Raw genomic sequence first — 22765 nt, forward strand, 5'->3', positions numbered from 1 at the left:
TAAAAAAAAATTAAGACCCAAGTAGAAGGATAAAAGTCTTGTTGCATTACATACATCCCTGCCTCTGAGGCACATTGATGTGGTCTGAACTGGGCATACATACATTTTATTGATTCTGTGCCGCAAAGTTGGTACGCATCGGCTTTTGATAGCCTGCTTGAGCAAAAATAATGCATCATTGTATTGGCTGCCACCATTCTTGGGCAGGGCTCCAAGAGCAGAATAATTAATGTTATCCAAAGATACAAATTTGAACTTACATCAGACTATTTAAAAGCTGACCCTGTACACATTGATGATCCCAAGTGGATTTGTTACATTTATGATAATACATATAGTCATTTATTACAAGCTGCATTGGTTGTTCATTTCTATGTTTTGAAGTCTTTGGGCGGTTGCTGGATTGTGGTTTACCTGAGGTTCTGACAGAGCTTGCCTGCTGGAGCCACGTGAACATTTCGTTAAACTTGTTCTGCATGTATTTCCACCGTGGTGCATCTTAGCCACACCTTGTCATTGCTAGTGACATATATGGTAATCTCGATGCTATGGACTAATCAAGTTGGAATGTAAACAGGGTGGAGAATCCCAGCTAGCTGCAGGTGCTGTGGCTGGATTAGATTATGGGATGCTTGCCTCAAAGCATGTTGTGTGCTTTGAATACCGAAGGCTTAAGAGGTTTGATCCCTGGTATCTCCTCTGATAAATTTATGATAGGTATGCTAAAAGACCTTGCAAGGCTGATGTCAGTCAGAACAGGTAGTGCTCCGCTAGATGGAACAATGGTCTGACTTCTTTGTAGATTAAGCACATTTTTAGACTTTACTCTTTTAAATTTGTTTCGTTTTAGGTTGTAATGCAGATATTGTGAATGTCAAATCTCTTCTGTACCCTATCCACTCATAGAACAAATAGTCTCAGATTGGCTAAAAAGCGTATTTATGACAGATGTTTGAGACTGTTCAAACTTTTGCTCATTTTCAGCTGCATCATCATGCAGTTTCATTTTATTCACATATTCTGTACACAAATGCATAAATCACTTACTTTTTTTCACTGGGTGTTCTGGAGCAGGAGCAGGAATAGTGACATGCAATGAAGTTTGTGAACGGCAAACATGTATGAAGGAATCAGTCTATGCCAGTGAGCTTTTATTGGTGCAAAGAACCTCTTGATTAATAATAAATAAATTAATGAACTGGGCTGATCATGGCAAAATTCTATATTTTGAATAGGCAAGGTATGGTTCCATGATAAGTGCTTCAGCACAATTTTGCTTAAAATTGTGTGTATGCAAGCTTTTTGCAAGCCCAGAGGGACTTCCGCATAGTTGTGCTTAACATTTGAATGATGGACCGCTGCAAATCCTTCTAGAAATGTCCAGCATGTAATGTAATTTTGTCATCATGCCAAAAAACACTCCTAAACCTTACTTAAATAAATCTGATTAGACTTGATACATAGAAGATTAAATAGGGAATTTTAAGACTTGACCTCCCCTTTCAACATCCCCTCCCCTTTTTTCATATCTTGCAGTTGAGCCATCAAGTTGTTTTGTATGATGTATAGCTTAATGCTAAAGGTATTTCCTAGCTTTAATTTCTTATTCAGGGCACAGTGGAAGAGGTGTCTTCAGTTGCTTTACTGGTCTATAAATAAAACTCTTTTTTTTGTTTCAGAAAATAATTGCTATGTTTAAGTAGCAGAGAAGGGCATGGTGCCATGGAGTATGTTGCTGAGAAGATGTATTTACATGGAATAGGCTGTTCTTTGTCTGAGTTGCTAGGCAGAACTTCAGACATTCTTAAAGTCTGAACATTCCAATATGTAGCTGATCATAGAAACCATTGTGGTCTGCAAATAAAGCTTTAAGCATCTTGTCTAACACACATGAGCAGTCTGGGCTATGGCAAGCCTTCTTGCATAGTTAATGTCATGCATTTAGAAGAGCATTCCATAAGGGTCCGATCTCCAAAATTATTTCACTGACCACAGAAAAAGTATAAATAGATTAGAAATGCAAATATTTTCATTTGCTGCTGTCTGCTTTGTAATGTACAGTAGAATAATGCCTCCCATGTTGACTAAAAAGGGAGTGCAAGCTAATGTTGAGTAAGACCAGGATTCCACCCAATACAAGGCAGCTCTTGTTTGTTAACATTTTGCAGCTTCACTCGTTTGCAGCCACATTTCATCCATCCATGATTGCTGTGTGTAGTTTCTGGCAAGTACCACTAAACTTTCAAATTTTCCTTGTGTCTTATCATCAGGTCCTTGTATTAAGTTTCCTGCCATATGTCTTTGGAGGTTCTGAGCAATTTTTGTGTAGGGGAGGCAAAAGGATTTCTTTATCAGCAGACAATGTTAAGTGTAGCACATGTGTGGGAACATTTGGCCCTCCAGATGTTTCTCAAACTACAACTCCTGTCAGGCCCATCAAACTTGGCCAGTGGCCAGGGATGATGGGAATTGTAGTAACATCAGGCGAGCCAAAGTTTATCCCCAAGTGGTAGAAATCCCCTAGATACTCTGATAGGACTTGCATGGCTCAATTGCTCAGGGTATTCTAATCTCTAAATTGATGGTTTAAAGACTCTGGTAACTCCAGTGCTGATTCTCCATTTTCTATTCTGTTTGCCCATCTTTTTAGCAGTGCCAAAGCTGCAGTTCTCCAATATGCTGGTGATGCCCAGCTCTGTCTCTGAACTGAGAGAGGTGTTTGAAGAGCTAGGCCCATGCATAGAGATGGTGATGGATTCAGTTTGGGCCAATGAATTGAGACTGGATCCAGAAAATACAGAGGCGTTATTGTCGGGGATGGACCTTGGTAATATGCCACCCTGTGCAAGGCCATTTGACGCCCTCCACTCCAGCCCTCGTGGCGCCAGTTTAAGCCAGGCTTTGAGAAGGAGGTGTGAGGGCTCTAGCAGGGTCCTTTCCAACTCCTGGTAAACGCTTGTCTGGCTTTGGAAGGAGAAATAAGGACTCTAGGATCCTGTCAAAGCCCTCACGCATCCTTCCCGAGGCCTGGTGAAGCCACACTGCAACAATGAAGTCAATGAACATTCAATGAACATTGAAGCCAAACTGCCCCTTCATTGTTGCAAGTTCTTGAATCCAAGAGCTGGTGAGATGATCTGTTTTGAATGGGTTTTCAGTGCCTAGTGGTGCAGCAATAGAGCCACTAGCATATTTGCAATGCTAAGCAGAATCCGGTATTGTTTCAAATTGGATGGGGGACCACGTGTTGAGATTCCTGCACTGCAGGGGGTTGGATTGTATCACTTGGAAGGAGCAGGTCTGTAACATGAGGGTATTCCTGGATCCAACATTGTCCTTGAAGGTTCAGGTGGCCTCAGGGACTAGGAGTACTTATTCCCAGCTCTCACTGGTTTGACTCATTTTGAACAGAGGTGACTTGGCGACTGTATTCAGTCTTTTGGTAATCTCCCGATTGGATTACTGCAGCGCGCTGTGTGTGGGACTATCCTTGAAGACTGCTCAGAAACTCCAGCTGATAAGAAATGCAGTGGCCAGATTACTAGCTGAGAGTCCATTTGGAACTCACATAACCCTTGTTCCAAAGCACTTGCACTGGCTGCCAGTTTGTTTCTGGACCACTATGTCCAAACTGCAGTTATCACGCATCTGACTCAATGAGCTGCTGTGGTCATTCATTGGCTCCTCTCCTGAATGCATGCTTAGCTAAACTTCATTTGTATCCACCTAAATATTTCCTATTTAATCTCCTTATACCTTTCTTCATCAAGGTCCCTTGCATGATGGTCCTCTAATTGACTCGCAGATGGATGGAAGCACGCATAGCTCCTAATTGCTTATCCTGATTGCTTACACCCTTGCCTGCAGCTCCCTGCATTTCTCTACTGGACCCTGAACCTCTTTCTCATCCTACTGTTGTATCCTGATAAATGCTTTGGGGTCTTTCTCTTTTGCACAAGATATCCAGCTGTCGTAAAACCCTTGACACTGACTCCAGGTTTGGCACCTTGGCTCTTTATGATTATTATTATTTTCCAAGAGTCTCATGCTGTACCAGGGTTTGCCTTCAGCTGAGGACCAAAATAGCCAGGCTTTCACTACATGAACATGCTGTTGATGTTTTACAAACAATGTCCCCTTCTCTCTCTCTCCCCCCTCCCCTTATTCAGAGGAGACAAGTGCAGGGAGTTTCTTACATAGACAGATATACAAAGCAGAACTTTCCTTGGTTAGCTTTAGAAATCAGTCCCTTCAACTCTGTAGGAGGCTTTATACATAATAATAGCTCTTGCCTGCTTTTGGCTTGTTAATCTGTAGTTGGTATGTGGGTAATGTACATAGCAACTAGCAGGGTGGTAATTTGATCTTTTGTTCTGGGAGACACACCCTAATAAGAGAGAAGGATTCTGTCAAACTTGTTTAGCTCATCTCAGCCATGTTCTAGTGAGGTGAAACAGCTCCAGAACTTTCCTGCTGTGTTACCCTCATGCAAGGGAGACGAGATGCAAGTTAGAGGCAGGTTGACTTGGGTAGAATCAAACTTGCAATCTGAGGCTTAAGCTGTCACGCAGGAAAATGACTGACCAAATGGCAAAGTACTTAATGGCAATGGTAATAGAATGAGATGTCTAAGGGAGATTAGCTCAGGCTAGAAAGTGCAGATGTATTGCTAAAGAAAATGGTGAGTTTGTTCACTGCTTATTTGTGGCAGTTTTTCACAGCAAAATTGCTATCGCTTTTGCAGTATATATTTGTTAATGGATTTGTTGGTGTCATAGAGAACACAATTGAGCTTCCTTCAAATCAGTGAAAGGATCCAGATTCCCTTCTTCCATCGGATTTTATGTTGATTTATGCCCGTCCTCCCTCTGCTGACTGTAATTACTTGAACATGTCTGCCAGAGGCAGTTTCTCTCATCCCTTGCCAGTGAACAAGCCTGGCGTTGGCTCTGAACCTGTGGTAATATTGCACCGTGCCTCTTTCATTAGGCTATGCTGGGCAATGTTGGCCATGCTCCCTTTGCCATGTACTTTACAAAACATCTCTGTAATGGGAACGAGTTGAAGCCTGATCCATGGGAAGTGTTGATAACAAAGCTGCATTTTATGGAGGGTAGCCTGGCTGAAAATGTGTGAAATGAGCAATATTGTAGAATAGTAGTGGGAGTGAAGATCACCAAACACATCTTTTTTTCTTGCTCTGGGGAAAAGAAATGACATGGTACTGTTTTGGGTTCCCATTTTCACTTCTAATTTCAAATCTGTTCTTTCTCTTGGATTCCAACAAAATAACTGCCTAGCTTCATTAGACTGGTACAGTTCTCAAACTTTTGTCACATCTACATATGGCTGAGCAGGAAAGAAATCGTTATCTGACACGTAGCCCAGAATGCATTTTTGCTGATCAATTCATCAGCACTGTGTATGCCAGGTATAGCTCAAAATGTGTCTACCTAGTTATGACCTGTAACATATAAATTAAACACAGCAGCAAATCTACTTAGAATCCTTGTACCTACCTTAAAAGGTAAAGGTAAAGGACCCCTGACAGTTAAGGCCAGTCGCAAACAACTCTGGGGTTGTGGCGCTCATCTCACTTTGCTGGTCAAGGGAACCGACGTTTATCCACAGACAGCTTTCCAGGTCACGTGGCCAGCATGATTAAGCCACTTCTGGCGAAACCAGAACAGCGCATAGTACCTACTTATCTACTTGCACTCTGACATGCTTTCGAACTGCTAGGTTGGCAGGAGTAGGGACCGAGCAACAGGAGGAGGAGGAGGAGGAGGAGGAGAAGAGTTTGGATTTGATATCCCGCTTTATCACTACCCAAAGGAGTCTCAAAGCTGCTAACAATCTCCTTTCCCTTCCTCCCCCACAACAAACACTCAGTGCGGTGAGTGGGGCTGAGAGACTTCAGAGAAGTGCGACTAGCCCAAGGTCATCCAGCAGCTGCATGTGGAGGAGCGGGGAAGCGAACCCGGCTCACCAGATTATGAGACTACCACTCTTAACCACTACACCACACTAGCTCTCCCCATCACGGGGATTCAAACCGCCAACCTTCCAATCTGCAAGCCCTAGGCTCAGTGGTTTAGACCACCTACCTTAGCCACTGTCAAACCTGGTTTTAAATTTTAAAAGTCTGATACCTTAAAAATAAAATGGTATTCAAGGAAGCAGTGTTGTTCCTGAGTGCGCACTGACTGTGAGTGCATGGCGGGGGAAGATTGCTAGAAAATGTATTCGACATTTTAAGTGTTGTACATTGCTTCCTTCTGTTTTTTAGTCAAATATATGATGTAGAGATATCCGGAAGAATCTTAAAGAGTGGGAAGCAGGAAAAAGAACAGAATTCTCACATCTAAAACCTGGGCACGAAAAGAAAAACTAGTTAGAAGCTGCTTCCAAACTGGAAAATTGCAATAAAGAAGAGAAGGTTGAAAGGCAGTCTGCCGTTTCTTACACTAAGTTGTGAAATATATGCATATAATTGGTATTTTGAGGGGGGCAGCACTGCTAAATTCAGGACTTTTCAGAGGAAGGATGAGTTCATTTAGCCTTAAACCTCAAACTTTTTATAAACAGAGTAAGAGGCCTCAATGGCAGTGAAACTATGAATACTATTAAAATGTATCCAGAAGTACTATTAAGGCTCTGCTTTTGACAGAAAATCACTGCAAACTATAATTTTTGGCTCCAAAAATCTCTTCCAAATTATATGTGGTGACTTAGCATGCTACTTCCTCCTTGCTTTATTCTACTGCTTTCTGGAAAGGGTGGAAGTATCCTACCAAAAGCCTTTAGATAGACCTGCCCTGTGCACATTAAAATGTGTGTAGGACTGGCTTGCAAGAACCAAATCCCCAATACAGTAATCCAGAGGTTTTCAACCTTTTTGAGTCCATGGCTCCCTCACACTGCCCCACTGGGGCCTGGGAAGAGGATCCCCCCAGCCTTAGTGGCCTAATGGAGACTGGCCAAACATGATGCCAGCACCATACCTTGGGCGCTGCCAGGCCTGCCTGGCAGAAAAGCTCCCCTTCAGCGCTAGGCACTCAGCTCCCAGTTAAGCCTTGCACACAGCAAGCACAAGAAAGGCTAGTGTGTTTCCTGCCAGCCAGTCCGTTCCCAACAGCAAGGGATGGCTGGGAGCTGAGTGCCCTCATCCACTTGCTTGCTTACTCCGAGGCCGCCTCTGCTCCTGGCAACCAGCACCCCCTGGCCAGCCCCGGAAGCACCATTCATCTGCGGAGCTTGTAGTTGGGGCTGCTGCAACAAACAAGCCTTTGGGAGGCAGAGTCGCAAGAGGGCATCAGAAGGAAGGAAAGAGGGACAGAGGCCAGTGTTGCCCACAGCACCCCTGACCATCATTCAATGCACCCCAGGGTGCCACGGCACTTGGGGTGAAAACCACTGCAGCAATCTGCTTCTGTTTGTACACTGTTATGAGGAAGGCAGTACACGGTTCCACTGTTTGCACCATTCTTCCTTCAGATTAGCTTTTCAGATGTCCATGTTCAACACTGGAGTTGTTCATAACTCAGCCAGCCCAAGACATACATGGAAGTAAAGACAACAACGAGGGGTGGCTTGCAGTGGACCCTGGGGAAGGCTCCAGAAGACTTGGCAAGTCACTGTCTGATCCAAATTTTCCTCATCCTGCGCTCAAGTCTCATCAGTCACCACAGGGAGATCCACACGCCCTGCCTCCCTCCCTCTCTAGAACTGCCAGAGGCCAGCACTGAAGCTTCCTGTCACTCTGTCCATCCAGCCTTTGGAGTCAGACACAGATTCTACCCTTGCCTCTCCAGAGGGGGGGTGCTGTGCTTGATTCTTCTGCCTCTCAAGTGGTAGGAACACCTCCCCTGCCACTTAAACCTCAGAAACACCAATGGAGGTGTGAACAAGTGTTTCAGCCTCCCAGGTGACATGTGAGATTGCTTGCTAAGGAACCAAACTGCAATTCTGTGCTAAGTTTCTCTCTCTCCCTGCCCCCCTCCGGGCTTCAAGAGGAATGCAAGGGGCATGTTGTCAGATCAACGTATTTCACTAAGCTTCTTGAATGAATCAGCCGCTTCGACTGGGGTTGCAGCAGAACAATAGGTTGCCCTTCTATGAGACCAACATAGGTGTTAGAACCATTTTGCACAGTTCACACAATGAAGGGCAGAGCTGGTCTTCTGTAAAAATTTCCTGCTGCAACATTCCCTCACATTAAAACTCTTGTGCAGTAAATAGCAACCTTGGCTCAAACCAGTGTGCATTAAGGTATGTTGGTGGCTCCACCGCTGAAACACAGTACCCAGACAGAATCTCCTAATGCAGAATTTTGCATTGTGTTTACATTTTGCTGCTTGTTAGTTCTGAGATGAAAATAGATGGCAATCAACTCAAATGATAACTTTTATTAGCCACTGTTTTCTAGGGTCTAGATAACCTCTTAAAGTCTTACAAGGGTACCGTTGACAGGATATAACTTCTAGTTTCTCTGATCCTATTAATTTTAACTGATCTTTATATATGTGGATGTGTATTGCACACCACTTAGAAACCACAAATTTAAGTGATATATAAATTATTCTAAATAAATAAAAATGATTACTTAGCAAGTAGCAGCTAGGCCCCTGTGTGATATAGTCTGTTCACCAGACAAGGTATAACTGGATGGACATATTGGCTGCCCATGTCCTAAGTATGATCCTTATCTGCTTTTAGTTCTCCGGTAGTCTTTGGGTAAATTATATATGTTACCGGTTAGTAATGCCTGGTTAATGTGAGTGTTTCACTCCACATAAATATTTAAATCCTTAATCTTTTTTGCCACACGGAAAAAGACGTCAACAAGACTAACCTAGAACTACAATATGGATATCGCAAAGATAATTGAGAATCTACTTCAGTAAACTTTAACAGTAGCAAGCAAGTAATTACACAGGAATTTCAGAAATGTTGTTTAAATAATTAGTTCTTTATGCACTGAAAGCAAAGCACTCTCATACTTGGGTGTAGGCACTGGAGTAAAGGAAGTCGAATGCTCTGAAACTGATAGCCTCGTTTCTTCTGGAATGTGATTTGTCAAATGAGGTGCATGCGACGCACACTGGATTTCTTTTTCTTTTTCTTTAATTGATGTGGATTAAAGAAATGCACCACACCTCTGAATTAACCAGTTGGTGAATGGTGTGTGTGATCAAAGTATGAATCATTATGCTTTAAAAGCTAATGATTTTTCACCACAGTGATATGATATATTAATGGCTTAAGGGGACGAGTAGTAAAAGAGATCTTGGCTTTTAAACAGCAGTCATACAACAGTTGCCAAATGCCATTTTTAAAGCAGTCTTTTTCTTTATTATGAGCCAGAACGGTAGAGTGGGCAGGGTTGTATTTAGCTTGGGGAGAACTGAACAATGCTATCTTTGCTGAGTGTTCATTTAAATATAATGTCATGCTGGCTACCAAAATGATATGAGCAGGAAATCCACAGCTACTAGACATCTCTAATGTCAAAAACATATCAAAGGCAGGCAAGAGGCTCTTATCAAACCTTTTTATGAATAGCAATGCCCTATCTAATACATGATATCATTACCAAGGCTGTAGGGCAAAGGTAGCAGACACAGGGATGTGGGGATTAGTTAACATAGTTTGCGTCAACTTGGCCAGTGGAGAATGTTGTGCATTGCCTGCTGGGAAAAACCTCTGTTCTGTAATTCCTTCTGTATGCAGTTTCTAGTGAGATTAGACATTGTGATGCAAAGTATGCACTGATCTCAGTATGCAGAATGAGCTATTTAATGATGCCCAGCATGTTTCAGCTTGATGAGGTATTCCTCTAGGAATTTAAAAAAAGAGAGTACAACCTACTCTTTCTTCAGTATGTTGAGATTGAGTCTCTCTTTTTTTTGGTCTATTCCAGTTGATGCATCCCATTTTTTCTGTGTGTGTTGAAAGTACAAGTTGTCAGCTAATTGCATTTCTTAAATGTTGTACTTATTAAAGTACCTTAGAAATAAAACTGTTAGCCACCAGTGATATTTATTTATTAAGGACATTTTTATTTTTATGTTTTTCAAAAATTATATTGATTTTCCAAAGAAGTTTTTTAACAAACAAACAACCAAACAAACATCTCAACCGTATTTAAACCAAACTTAATAACATTGTTAAGTGACTTTCTCGTATCCCCCTTGTTGAACTTCAGTGTATATCATTTTAACGGTTTTCCAAAACCACTATTCTTATAAAGTTAACTTAATCACTTAACATCATTATATTTTCCTTTCCAAATCAGTATTAAACATATTAATTCATCTCATTACCTAGTTATGTCCTAAGCCTGTTATTTGCAAGCTTTTCCAATCAATTTAACTTAGCATATTTAACTAAATAGTCTTTAATTTTCATCCATTTTTCCTGATAGTCCTCCTCCTTCTGGTCACGGATTCTTCCAGTCAGGTCGGCTAGCTCCGAAAAGTCCATCATCTTCATGTGCCAGTCTTCCACTGTTGATACTTCTTGTGTTTTCCAATTCTTAGCTAATAAAATTTGAGCAGCAGTTGTGTCATACAAAAATAATTTAACATCTTTCTTGGGCAATTCCAAACCTGTTATTCCAAGAAGAAAGGCCTCTGGTTTCTATACTATTAGTATAAATATACTAATTGTATATTTCAACATTTTTTTCAGTTCATTATAAATCTTCTCCCAGAAGTCTTTCACCTTGGGGCAGGTCCACCACATGTGATAAAAAGTACCCTCTTTATCTTTACATTTCCAACATAAGTTATCACTATTATGGTAAATCTTTGCTAATTTTACAGGAGTCAAATACCATCTATACATCATTTTCATTATATTTTCCTTTAACACTGTACATGCAGTGAACTTGACCCCTTTCTTCCACAGTCTTTCCCAGTCTTCAAACATTATGTTATGTCCCACATCTCTTGCCCAATCTACCATCACTGATTTAACTTGTTCATCCTTTGTATGCCACTCCAACAATAAATTATACATTTTAGACAAATTTTTAACTTTAGAATCCAACAACTCTGTTTCCAACTTAGATTTTTCTGAGGCAAAACCATTTTTCTTATCTAATTTGTACAGTTCATTAATCTGGTGATAATGTAGCCAATATTAAGGACATTTTTAAACCTCCCTTCACCAATTAATCCCAGAGTGGACTAAAACAGCAATTAAAGCAACAACTCTAACAGCATACGAGCAGGCCATGATGGGAGGGGTATAAATAAATTATTATTATTATTACAAATAAAATACATAATAAACATTCCAGCATACCAATTGCAGCAGCAGACTGCTGTTCCACAAATCTCTGGGCAAACAGATTTTAACCTGGCACTTAAATGTCCATGCCAGGCTTACTTCTAGGGAGAAGGTAGGTCATAACTGGGGTGCTACCACCAAGAAGGCCTTATCTTGTGTCATCACCCTAGTGCTGGAACAATGAAAAAGCCTCCCCTTGATCTAAACACCCAGGCAGGCTGCCAAGGTGAAGTGGAATTTCACATACCTGGTCCCTCAAGAGATTTCAGAGGGCTTTATAAGACAGTCATCTTAAATTTAGCCTGGAAATGATTAGGTCATCCAGTGATGACCTTTCAGGATCAGTGTTCAGGATCCTTGATGTCTGTCTCCATTATCTTGCTTTGGCATACTGTACTAACTGTAATTTCCAGATTGTCTTTAAAGGCAGCCCCATACAGAGGGCAATATCCAAATGATCAAATAATACAGACATTAGTATAACTGTTTAAAAAGATGAATGCCATTAGAAAAGAATGGTTCAGAAGAATGGTAATTTATGAAGGGGGTGGGAAGACATTTGAAGGTTTAGCAGCTATTTGTTTTTCTGGCTTGAATGGCGTTATGAATGCATTACTTATATGCTAAGGCATAGCAACCTAGCAGTTCCTGCCAACCTAGCAGTTCGAAAGCACATCAAAGTGCAAATAGATAAATAGGTACCACTCCGGTGGGAAGGTAAAGGGCATTTCTGTGCGCTGCTCTGGTTTCGCCAGAAGCGGCTTAGTCATGCTGGCCACATGACCCGGAAAAACTGCCTGCGGACAAACATTGGCTTCTTCGGCCAGTAAAGCGAGATGAGCGCCACAACCCCAGAGTCGTTTGTGACTGGACTTAACAGTCAGGGGTCCCTTTACACTTACCCTTTAACCCTGTATGTTTAATGAAAGTTGCAGGAATGAATTGCAGTGGGAACCTGCAGGTTATGAAGCTGGGGTGTGTGCCCTGTCCCTGTTTCCAATAAAATAAGAGTGCGAATAGAGACACAGTATGGTAGACGTAGTTTTGAACAAACGTTCTGGCCCTTGAAGTAAAACACCTTAAGAATGCAGCAAATTTGTTATCGGGGCCATTTCCCTGATAGAATGTCTCCTGTGCCCTCATTAAAAGATAGCATAGTCTCGCACTCATAAGGATGAACAATCATTAGGGATACAGATAGTCAACTCAAAACATGTGGTTGCCCCTGGCATTACTACAAACCTACAAAAATCAGTGTGAGGTTGGGGTAAATGTCTCTTCCTAGGTGAACTAGGGAAGGGTAGAGATCATACTTGCAGCTCCTGTGTGTTTCTGAGGCCTACTGAGCACAACAGCGTGGATCCTATTCTGCCCCTTCCCTATGTCCAAACTTGGGAGGGAGATTGGAACTTGTCACACTCACCAGGATTAAGGGCGGGGGGGAGGTTTTTCACCATGCTGAGTAAAAATTGCAGACTTGAGAAATGACATCCTATGTATACATCTAAAAAGGCTGCATTCTCTTGTTCCCCATTTTCTGAAAAGACAGCTTATGATATGTTTTCTTTCTAGGCAGCTACTGGGAAAAGTTTTGGAAAGAACGACTTCCGTGCTGCTTTGGAAAATGGAGTCCTCCTGTGTGAGTAAGTATTTTTGACAAGAAAAGGCTAGCATTTATCTGTAAAGCTTTTTAAAACTGTTGATCATCTATTGATGAGTGCAACAGCAGAAGCAGTTCTGCCCTTCTCAGGCTTACAAAACTTCTTAGTATTTTGCTTTGTCTTCCAGGATGCCTTGCGCACCCCATGCCTAACATGAAAAATGTTTTAATTGCAACTGAAAATATAGTTGTGTGCGCTCTTGGGTGTTTTATTTAATGCATTTCTCTTCTATACTTTGTTTGATGCATATAAAACTAAACATTAACCACCTTCAACAGAGCAATTTTGATATAAATCTACCCACTTCTATTATTCCCATGCATAATGTGACATAGTCCTCCTCTTCAGCCAAGTGATGCCAAAAAAATCTGCAGAGAAGGTGGGTTGCATCAACACCAATTCTGAGGATCGTTTAGTTCAGAGGTTGGGAGCCTGTGGCCATCCAGATGTTGATGGACTGCAGCTCCCAGAATCCCTGGCCATTGGTCATATTGGCTGGGGCTGATGGGCACCCAACAACATCTGGAAGGTGTGGTTGTGTTTTTCAATATGTATCACATGATATATATCACATGCAGCATGTATCATGTGTTTCCCCATACGTCCATACCTACCCGATTCCAACATAAGTTGTGACTTGGTAAGAGAAAGAAATACACATGAGCATTTGTTTGTATTTTCTCTCAAAATATGCATTTTAAATATATATATTTAAAAACTGAGAATTGTTTTGGAACATTTGGAAAGTGTGTTCGTCAGTGGAGAACCCCAAGTTCTTACCTGTACATTAGCCTGGGAGGTGTGAATCAGGTCAGTTTCTGAGGAGAAGGAGCTTTCTCTTCCTGGCTTCTCTTACATTATTATCTAGCAAAAGGATACCCAAAAAGTGTCAGTATTTGAGAGTGTTTTGGTACCATTCTCCCAGTGCCCCAACCTTTTTAAACATCAGCATGTTGCTTCTCCCTCTCTTCCTCTGCCACATGTTTAATAAGTAGTTGTGGTTTTTGGAAAGGTTTAAAACTCCTACCAGGTACCCTTTCCAAAGATATATTTTCCTAGTGCTTTTCTCATATTTGGCAATAGAAATGTGAAAATATCTGGCATTTGGCAGATGGGACTGCCCCCGTTTTTGAAGCTTCCCTTCATTCATTCTAATGAGCACCCACTTGCAAACAAGAGAGATCTTGGAGGATAGCCTTTAGAAATGAAATTCTTTCTGTGAAAGCTGCAAAGCTGCACTGCTGCAACTTGTTTAATTCTATGGTTAGGGTTTATAGATCATTCACTTTATGTTCTCCCCTCCACTTATTCTCAAGTATTTGTGAGCAAACTGAGAAAAAATGTTTTTACCTGTTGGCATGCTGTTGTATGTAAATGGAAGACCTTCAATTACGGCGATCTAGGCTACCAGGCTTGTGGGAGACTGAGCTGTTAACTGTTTCTGAAGTTTTATTTTGCTTCAGATACTGTATTTATAGGCAATTTTTCAACTTTGTCATAATGAATCTTCCTAAATTAAGACCTTTGGAGTCCATGCCTCATTCTTGGTGGGGCTGGTTCACACATATAGCTCACCACCTGACAACCATCACATCAAGTGATGACATGCATGTGTGATTTATCTTAACGCCTTTCAGTAGAGTTAGTCCACAAAACCTTGGCAAGTAAGCAGTTGTGAGCTACTTGCCTGTGTGAACCACTCTGTTAGGACTGTCAAAACTGGAGGCAGGATATTGATTGAGTTCTGCCTTGTTAAAAATCTGCTTTGGGGAGACTTGGGTGCTGCCTGTCCACATAACACTGTGTAACTGTATCTGCTGCCAGCTGGACTAAGCCCAGCATTCAATTCAGCTCCAGTTTTGTATGCTGAACTGGTCAGTGCTCTAGTTGAACCTGCTTTTTAAGTGTATGATGAATCTCCTGGTTGTGTAAATTGGCCGTGATGCATATGCTACAAGAGACTACTGAACAACTTTGTCCCAAGTCACATTTGTTTGTCCTTCTCTGTAGTAATGATGGGGGTGATGATTAATACTCATAGCTGTCAACTTGCAGATTTGAAAATAAGGGACCAGCAGCCTTGAAAATAAGGGATCTGCAGCCTCACCTGTTCCAGGCACTCCAGTCTTCCTGTCCTCCTGCAGTCTGGTCAAACCCATGCTGGTAGCTTCGAGAACACTGTCCAACCAGTTTTGTAACCAGAGGTTCAACTGAATAGAATCTGAATCACATGCACCACAAGGCCTACGCAGCCTCAACTTAAGATGGCTTTGCACTGCAAAGTTTGCAGCAGCACATGCAACAAAATGGCGTCCAGCATTCAAAAACCCTCTCAGCTTGCATTAACTAGCCACACACAAGGCATGCAAGCTCCACCCCCCAGTCGTTCTTAGACTTCTTATTGGGGGAGCAACACAGCCAAGCAACACAGTTATAGCCTCCCTCCTCCCTGGCTGGCAGGCAGGGAGGGAGAGGAGCTACTTCCTTTGAAATTTAAGGGACATCATTTAAGGGACATTTAAGGGACATCCATCAATAAGGGACAGCAGCGCTGGAATAAGGGACTGACCCTTCAAATAAGGGACACTTGACAGCTATGCTAATACTCCCCCCCTTCTTTGTAGCAAAGTGTAGCCTTATCTTACATGGGTGGTGTTTGCTTTTGTTCTGTCTGGGTAAGGGAACTGGTCCTTGCTTGGTCAGTACAACTTTTCTAAATGAGGAGCACAAGAGCTCCCCAGAAGCTTATTAGAGGCTATTCCCAATGAGTTGGAATTCATGAATTCCCAAAATTGAAAATGGTGCATAAGCCTCTCTAAAAGAGAACCCCATCCGTCCCTTTCACTAGTCTCTTCTTACAACGTGATGGTTGCATTCTCTGTGCAGTTGAAGCTGTGGTGAGGCCAGCAAAAGGTTCTTGTGAACCATGAGCTCTAAGACACTCCCAAATTCTCGCAATGCACAGGGGGGATTCCTTGGCAGGTAAGTCCAAGGATTCCCTGAAGGTAGAAAGTTGGAAATAACTTTTTTTAAAAAAATAGCAGGTTACACAAAAAGTAAAGGTACCCCTGACCATCAGGTCCAGTCGTGACCGACTCTAGGGTTGCGCGCTCATCTCGCTCTATAGGCCGGGAGCCGGCGTTTGTCTGCAGACAGCTTCCGGGTCACGTGGCCAGCGTGACTAAGCTGCTTCTGGCGAGCCAGAGCAGCACACGGAAACACCGTTTACCTTCCCGCCGGGTAGCGGTCCCTATTTATCTACTTGCACTTTGACGTGCTTTCGAACTGCTAGGTTGACAGGAGCTGGGACCGAACAACGGGAGCTCACCCCGTCGCGGGGATTCGAACCACCAACCTTCTGATCGGCAAGTCCTAGGCTCGGTGGTTTTACTCACAGCGCCACCCGCACAAAACAAAACAGAAATAAATATTGTCTATGTATGCAACTTCATGGTACGAACATTTTTGTGTAATTTCGTGTAATTACATTCTACTTGTTTGGCACTTATTTTCCCATGCTTAAAGATTTTTGTTTCTTTGTTTTACATTTCCCAGTCTTTTGATACTTACGTATACGTATACTTACGTATGCATAAGTTATGTTTTTTTATCAGTAGAAAAGCTGAGGCAAAGGCAGTTGTCATCTGTTTAATTGATTCGTGTAATTTAAACGAGAGGAGCAGTACTTTGTAATTTTAATGCTTATGTTTAGCCCTAGAGTAAAATTGCATTATAAAACCTGGTAATTCTCATTCTTTTCTAGTCTAATTAACAAGATCAAACCTGGCATCATTAGAAAGATTAATCGTCTGTCAACACCAATAGCTGGGCTGGTAAGTCGTAAAGTATATTTTTGCATTGTCAGTTTTGCTTTCTGGATTCTGTTTATTCGAATTAGCATTGGCAAATTGGATTTTTAGAGGTGATATTAATATAAGGTTTGGGTGCAGTACTCCCATCATTGTGTGCCCTCCCATCAGCCCCAGTATGGCAGGAGGTCAGGGATGATGGGAATTGTAGTCCAACAACATCTGGCTCCCCCTCTTGTTGTTTGCATGTTACGGTATAGATTTACTAGATGTTCACAACATGTTCTTAATGTATTGATATTGGTAAAGCTATGCCAAGTCTAGTAATGTACAGCAATATTTTCCTTGAATTGGGTTTCATCTTATTCTTCATACCAACACAATTACTAAGCATTACTAATGTTGCCTTTAAAAGGATAGTCTTCTCTCTCTCTTTACTTCCTGCCTCCATATGCAACATCTGGGTCAAGTTTTAAAGTAACTTATCCAGTGTTTTATGCACTCCCACCATGATCCCCTATCTTTCCTCCAATGATGGTATTCATTTAAATTTAACAAACTCTCCTGCCGTTGCTAAGCAAATAAATTATATTTTGAAACAACAGATTAGTTTGTTACATTGCACCATTTGAAACAGAAAATGTATTTTTAATAGGGATAAGCAACTTCAGGTCTAGGGGCTTTTAACACTTCCTATGTTGGCTATTCCCCCCTGGGGGATACAGGTAAATATATTTTTATACCACATTCCCTTTCCCAGTGAGTCAACATTTAACCCTTCCATAGCAGGAAAAGTGACATTTGAACCAAAATAGACATTTTATGGCAGATTACCACTGAAGAAAGGGTAAAATTGCTCCTCATCCAATCTGTGTAGCTGTTATCCAAATGCTCATTCCCTATGGCTGCTGCTTACCAAAGAAAATCATGTTGGGGCAGATCCATCATGGATGCCTATGCAGCATCTAACGTGGTCCTCAGAAGATGAGGAGAACTAGAGAGCAGCTTTATTGCTGATGGCATAAGTGCAGTGCAGGGTGGAATCAGAAGCCTTGGTATCTTAAGGTGAGCATCTGTGTTGTATGATGAGAGGAGCTGTACGAAGACACAGCTCTTCACCTACTGGAAGATGTTTGGGAGAGGGGAGGTATTGAAAGCCAGCCTTTTTAGTTCTGTTAAAAATATCTCACCAGTTGGAACGTGAGTTTCTGACCAAAATGTTTATAGGTAATAAATATTTTTTAAACAAAACAAAGAAGAGGTGAGTTCCCTCAGGTGAAGTAGTATTTTAATGCCTTGGGCATGGTAGGTAGGATTATTTTTAGACCAGAACCCATAGCATTCTTCACAGTACTGTTCGTCCCTAAGCACATTTGAATGTTATTTCTCTTGAAAATGTTTGGGGAGCGATTGAACGTTTTGAATCGGGCATTGTGTACTGCAGGAAGGGCAGCATTCCAATTAGCAAATTCCATCTGTGTGATGCTCTTTACACAAAAAAAGCATGCGGTGAAAGCTGGGCTTTTTAAGCTGCAAATAAGATGTGAAGCAAGCATTTCCACAGGAAAACTAAGAGTGTGTTGCTGGGGTGGGGTGGGGGTCGGGGAAGCTAAACTAAAAGACAGATAATATGTTCTGAAGTATGCATATCTAGGGTAAAGTAAAGGCCCCTCACAGGTAGTCCTTGCCATTAAAAAAACCCCACAATAATGCGTGAGGGCATGGAACCAAACCTCTGCAGCAAAACATGCACTGTGATTGTGTTAGTTAGCTACACAAGTACGCCCAGTCCGAGCTTGGTTGCAAAGACAGTCTGCTGTGACTTGGCATTCTATAGAATTGACAAGCAGAAGAAAAATGTAATCATATGTCCGTATACATCAGGAGTGAGGGCAATGCAAGGGCCCCACTTCTTCTGGGCAAACTTTCAAGGGCCCCATGAGCAGGCAAAAATGAACAGAGCAATGAATTACCTCTGTATCATTGTGTGTCTAGTTTCTGCACACATCTCTGTATCTTCCATCCCAACAAGAGGCATTATCAAAATTCAAAGACACAATCCAACCAGCTGAAAGGTGGGTGGGTTGCCAGTGAGGGAAGTATTATGGGCTGGCTGTGTGTGATGGGGGAATGTCCTGAAGATCAAATGGGGCCATATTTGGCTCCTGCAACTGAGATGTCTCCCCCCATCCCCTACTGTACATATTTTTTCCCCTCTATACTGTATGTGCTGAAGCTTGTATCTCTGAGTGTTTTGTTAGTGCAATATATGTTCCATGCAGCCCACAAACAAATTTATAAATGGCAGCAAGGTCCTTTACAACAGGAAGGGTTTTCTGTCCCTGTGCTAGACAGTTGAAAACTTTACATGCACTTTCCTCTGTAGTGCTATTGTGCACACTTGCTGAATGTGGGTGTGTCCTGAGCTGTTGGGGATAATGTTCACAGTGGAAGCACAAACAAGTCAACAAATGGTATTTGTGGATGATTAAACACAGCAGCGGAGCTAAGGCGTTCAAAGGTCATTGATGCCATAAAGGGTAAGCATACTTTTGCCTGCCCTGTTAAGAGATTGTTCTGTATTGTGTTTCCTGCTTACCACTGGAATTGCAGCTGGAACCACGGCAGGTCTGAACCACAAACCAGTTAAGCCAGAGCAAATAGTTTCTAGTGGGTGTAGCATTTTTGAGCATCAGGGCCCTGCAATGTTTTCAAGCTGAATTCTTAGTAAATGTACTCCTGGCTTCAGTGTAGGAGGCAGTGCGTTGGCAACCCTGGCAATGGGCGGGTGAGGAATGTGCAACATTTGCCCTGCCCTTTACACTTCCTGGGCAGCTGTCTAGATTCAGGCAACTTTTAGCCTGTATTTCTTCTCCAACTCTGGTTTGACAAGTGAGTGTTTGTGTGATTTGCCACCACTGCTGTTTGTCAACGTTCCCCTCTGTTAACAAAACTACCAAGTGTCAACAGAAGCACATACTCCAGAAGACTGTGCCGTTCTACAGAGTGATGTGTGTTCTGAGGTTTATAGCAATAAAAGCAAGTATCAACTGTAGCAGCCTGTTCACAGGAAGCAAATGCAGGAAAGGTTTAATGGACTGAAAGAAACCTCCAAGCTTCAAATGAATCTCTGCACCTGTTATGTTTTCAGATAATATGATACCTTGAGAGTTAAACTGCTCTACTTCAATGCACATTGAAATCCTTTACCTTGCACCTGACACACTCTAAAGAAATTAAGGGAATCATAGGTGGTAGCCTTGTATATATTCAGGCATTCTTAGTTGCCAATATCTCTCTAAAGTTGTCTTCTCCTAATGCCATATTCTGGCATTCTTAGGTCATATTACAAACTTTTGTTATTACAAAACGAAGGTCCGCTAAAGGGAGTTGTGTGGGTGGTGCTGTGGTCTAAACCACAGAGCCTAGGGCTTGCTGATCAGAAGGTCGGCGGTTCGAATCCCCACGACGGGGTGAGCTCCCATTGTTCAGTCCCAGCTCCTACCCATCTAGCAGTTCAAAAGCATGTCAAAGTGCAAGTAGATAAATAGGTACCGCTCCAGCGGGAAGGCAAACAGCATTTCTGTGCACTGCTCTGGTTCGCCAGAAGCGGCTTAGTCATGCTGGCCACATGACCCGGAAGCTGTATTCCGGCTCCCTCAGCCAGTAAAGCGAGATGAGCGCCACAACCCCAGAGTCATCCATGACTGGACCTAATGGTCAGGGGTCCCTTTACCTTTAAGGCCCACTAAAGTACTGATCTTAGCTCATCCCTTATTCCAAAACACTTTTATCAGTACCCTTATGTGAGACATTCTTGGGCTCTTTCTGCTTGTATCCCAAGAGGAAGTAGGTTCTAGGGGAGGGAAAGGAGCCAGAAAAGGCACCACCAGAAGACTGTTAAACTGAAGACATAAAGATATTTTTAAAAAATCAACCCAGATCATACACCAGCCTTCCTGATCCCGGTAAGTTCCAGGAGTTTTGAGGTACAACTCCCATCAGCTGTAGTCAGCATGGGGAATGGTCAGGGATGATTGTAACCCAAAATATGTTTGGTTCACCAGGTTGGGAGTAGTTGTGTTACACAGCACTAATGTCTAAATGTCAGTAACCCATCAGAAGAGTTGGATAAGTCTTTTGAGGCCCTCTAGTTCAACCTCCTGCCTCAGTTTCAAGAAATTCCATGCTGAAATATCTCCAACAGATAGCTGCACATCCTCTGCTTGAAAATCTTGAGTGAGATAGAGTCCACCACCCCTTCTAGGTAACTGGTTCCATTGTCACACTGCTGTTGCTGTCAATAAATTTAGAATCAGGGAATTGTAAAGTCAGAAGGACCCAGAGTGTCATCTACTCCAATACCCTGCAGTGCAGGAAAACCTTCAGCCCACACCTGTAATCTTTTAACTGAAGCCCATTCATTCTAGTCCTATATGTTTCTATAACCGTTGAAATTAAGCAAGATCCTTCTAACTACTGCATATTCCTCTCTCCCCCTGCCCCCCATGGCAACATTTTGTAAATTTATTCATTATTCACTCAATTCCAATACAGATCACTTTTCACCACAGGAGGTCACAAAATGGTTTGCATTTTTTGTTTTGTCATCTCTGTCTCTGTCTTAACTATTCTAAACCCTGGCTTTAAAAGGGTGATAAGCACAGACATTTTGTATCTTGGTAAAGGTAAAAGGACCCCTGATCATTAGGTCCAGTCACGGATGACTCTGGGGTTGCGGCGCTCATCTCGCTTTACTGGCCGAGGGAGCCAGAGTACAGCTTCCGAGTCACATATCCAGCATGACTAAGCCACTTCTGGCAAACCAGAGCAGCACACGGAAATGCCATTTAACTTCCCACGAGAGCAGTACCTATTTATCTACTTGCACTTTGACATGCTTTTGAACTGCTAGGTTGGCAGGAGCAGGGACTGAGCAATGGTAGCTCACCCCATTGGGGGATTCAAACCGCCGATCTTCTGATCTTTAGTACCTTTCCCTAAATCAGACTGGGAGGGAACTTTCATCTTGGCACAGTGGTACCTAAGGTTTGCAGGTCTTTCTCCCAAATCCTTCCATCTGATGGAAGGGGGTGTCTCTGTTTCCTGCAGTGTGTTCACTTGGCCCAGGGAGCAATCTTTCTGTATTTGTCAGCTGTGCAGCCCCTGTAACTGAACTGGTGGAAGAAGCATGTGGCTCCCTTTGCTCGATGAGTAGAGCCGATTGCCCTGATACGTAACTTAATATGAAATGCTGTGCATCCCTCTTCACTATATAAAATGTATGCGCCCAGTTCAGCACCAAGTAAAGGAGGAATTATGTGTCTTTTATATGCTTTGTATGCTTGGTTTGTGTAATTCTCCATTTTTAATCATGTGGATGGGCAAAGGGCTATGCATAGTGTGAAAGTGTGCCCCAGACATGTTGGCTTTGTGATGTTGTCATCGTGAGCTACTTTTTAAAGACAGTGTAAAGATTTAAATGTACTGTCTGGACTTTGAGATTTACTCCCTATTTTATATTGGTTTGAAGTGTTGGACTTTGCCTTCACATGAGGTTTACCATCCCAAATACTATAACTGTGTCTACAGTAGGAGAAATGTGATTTGTGCATGTGCAAGAGAAAGAGAGGGAGATTTTGAGTTTATAAATTATACCCTTGCAATATCTCTGCTGGCTTTAGATGCAACAGATTAGGGGAAGCTGGCTGCAAAAGAAGGCAGAAAATGTGGGAGGAGAGTTACGGTTTAGTTGCACACTCTACACACAGGCTCCCCTGGCCTCTCCTTTGCTCAGGTAAAAAATTATGTGCACTGCTAAACTTGCACAGTGGTCTAGTTAGGCCTTCTCTATCAAAGTTGCATCAATCTTTAGTGCAGCCTGGAGAAAAGCAACTTTGGTTCTTCTCCTTTTTACATAGATGGAATGTCACAGTCAGCTGAGATTAGTGTCTGGGAATTCTGGGCTTCCCACTCATGTGACCAGCCGCCTGTTTCTCT

At 42.3% G+C, this 22765-nt stretch overlaps 1 protein-coding gene across 10 annotated transcripts in view; it reads left to right on the forward strand.

The window, feature by feature from the left end:
* Positions 1–22765, forward strand: part of LMO7 (LIM domain 7) — a 142797-nt gene that overhangs the window by 33094 nt on the left and 86938 nt on the right. For all 10 annotated transcript variants that reach the window (XM_081907266.1, XM_081907270.1, XM_081907269.1 and 7 more), the window contains exons 2-3: positions 12868–12938; positions 16720–16789. In XM_081907266.1, coding sequence (XP_081763392.1) covers positions 12868–12938; positions 16720–16789 — 141 coding nt within the window. The remainder of the gene's footprint in view (positions 1–12867; positions 12939–16719; positions 16790–22765) is intronic.

Source organism: Podarcis melisellensis, assembly GCF_964234715.1.
Source record: "Podarcis melisellensis genome assembly, chromosome: 4".
In the NCBI taxonomy this organism is placed as follows: Eukaryota; Metazoa; Chordata; class Lepidosauria; order Squamata; family Lacertidae; genus Podarcis; species Podarcis melisellensis.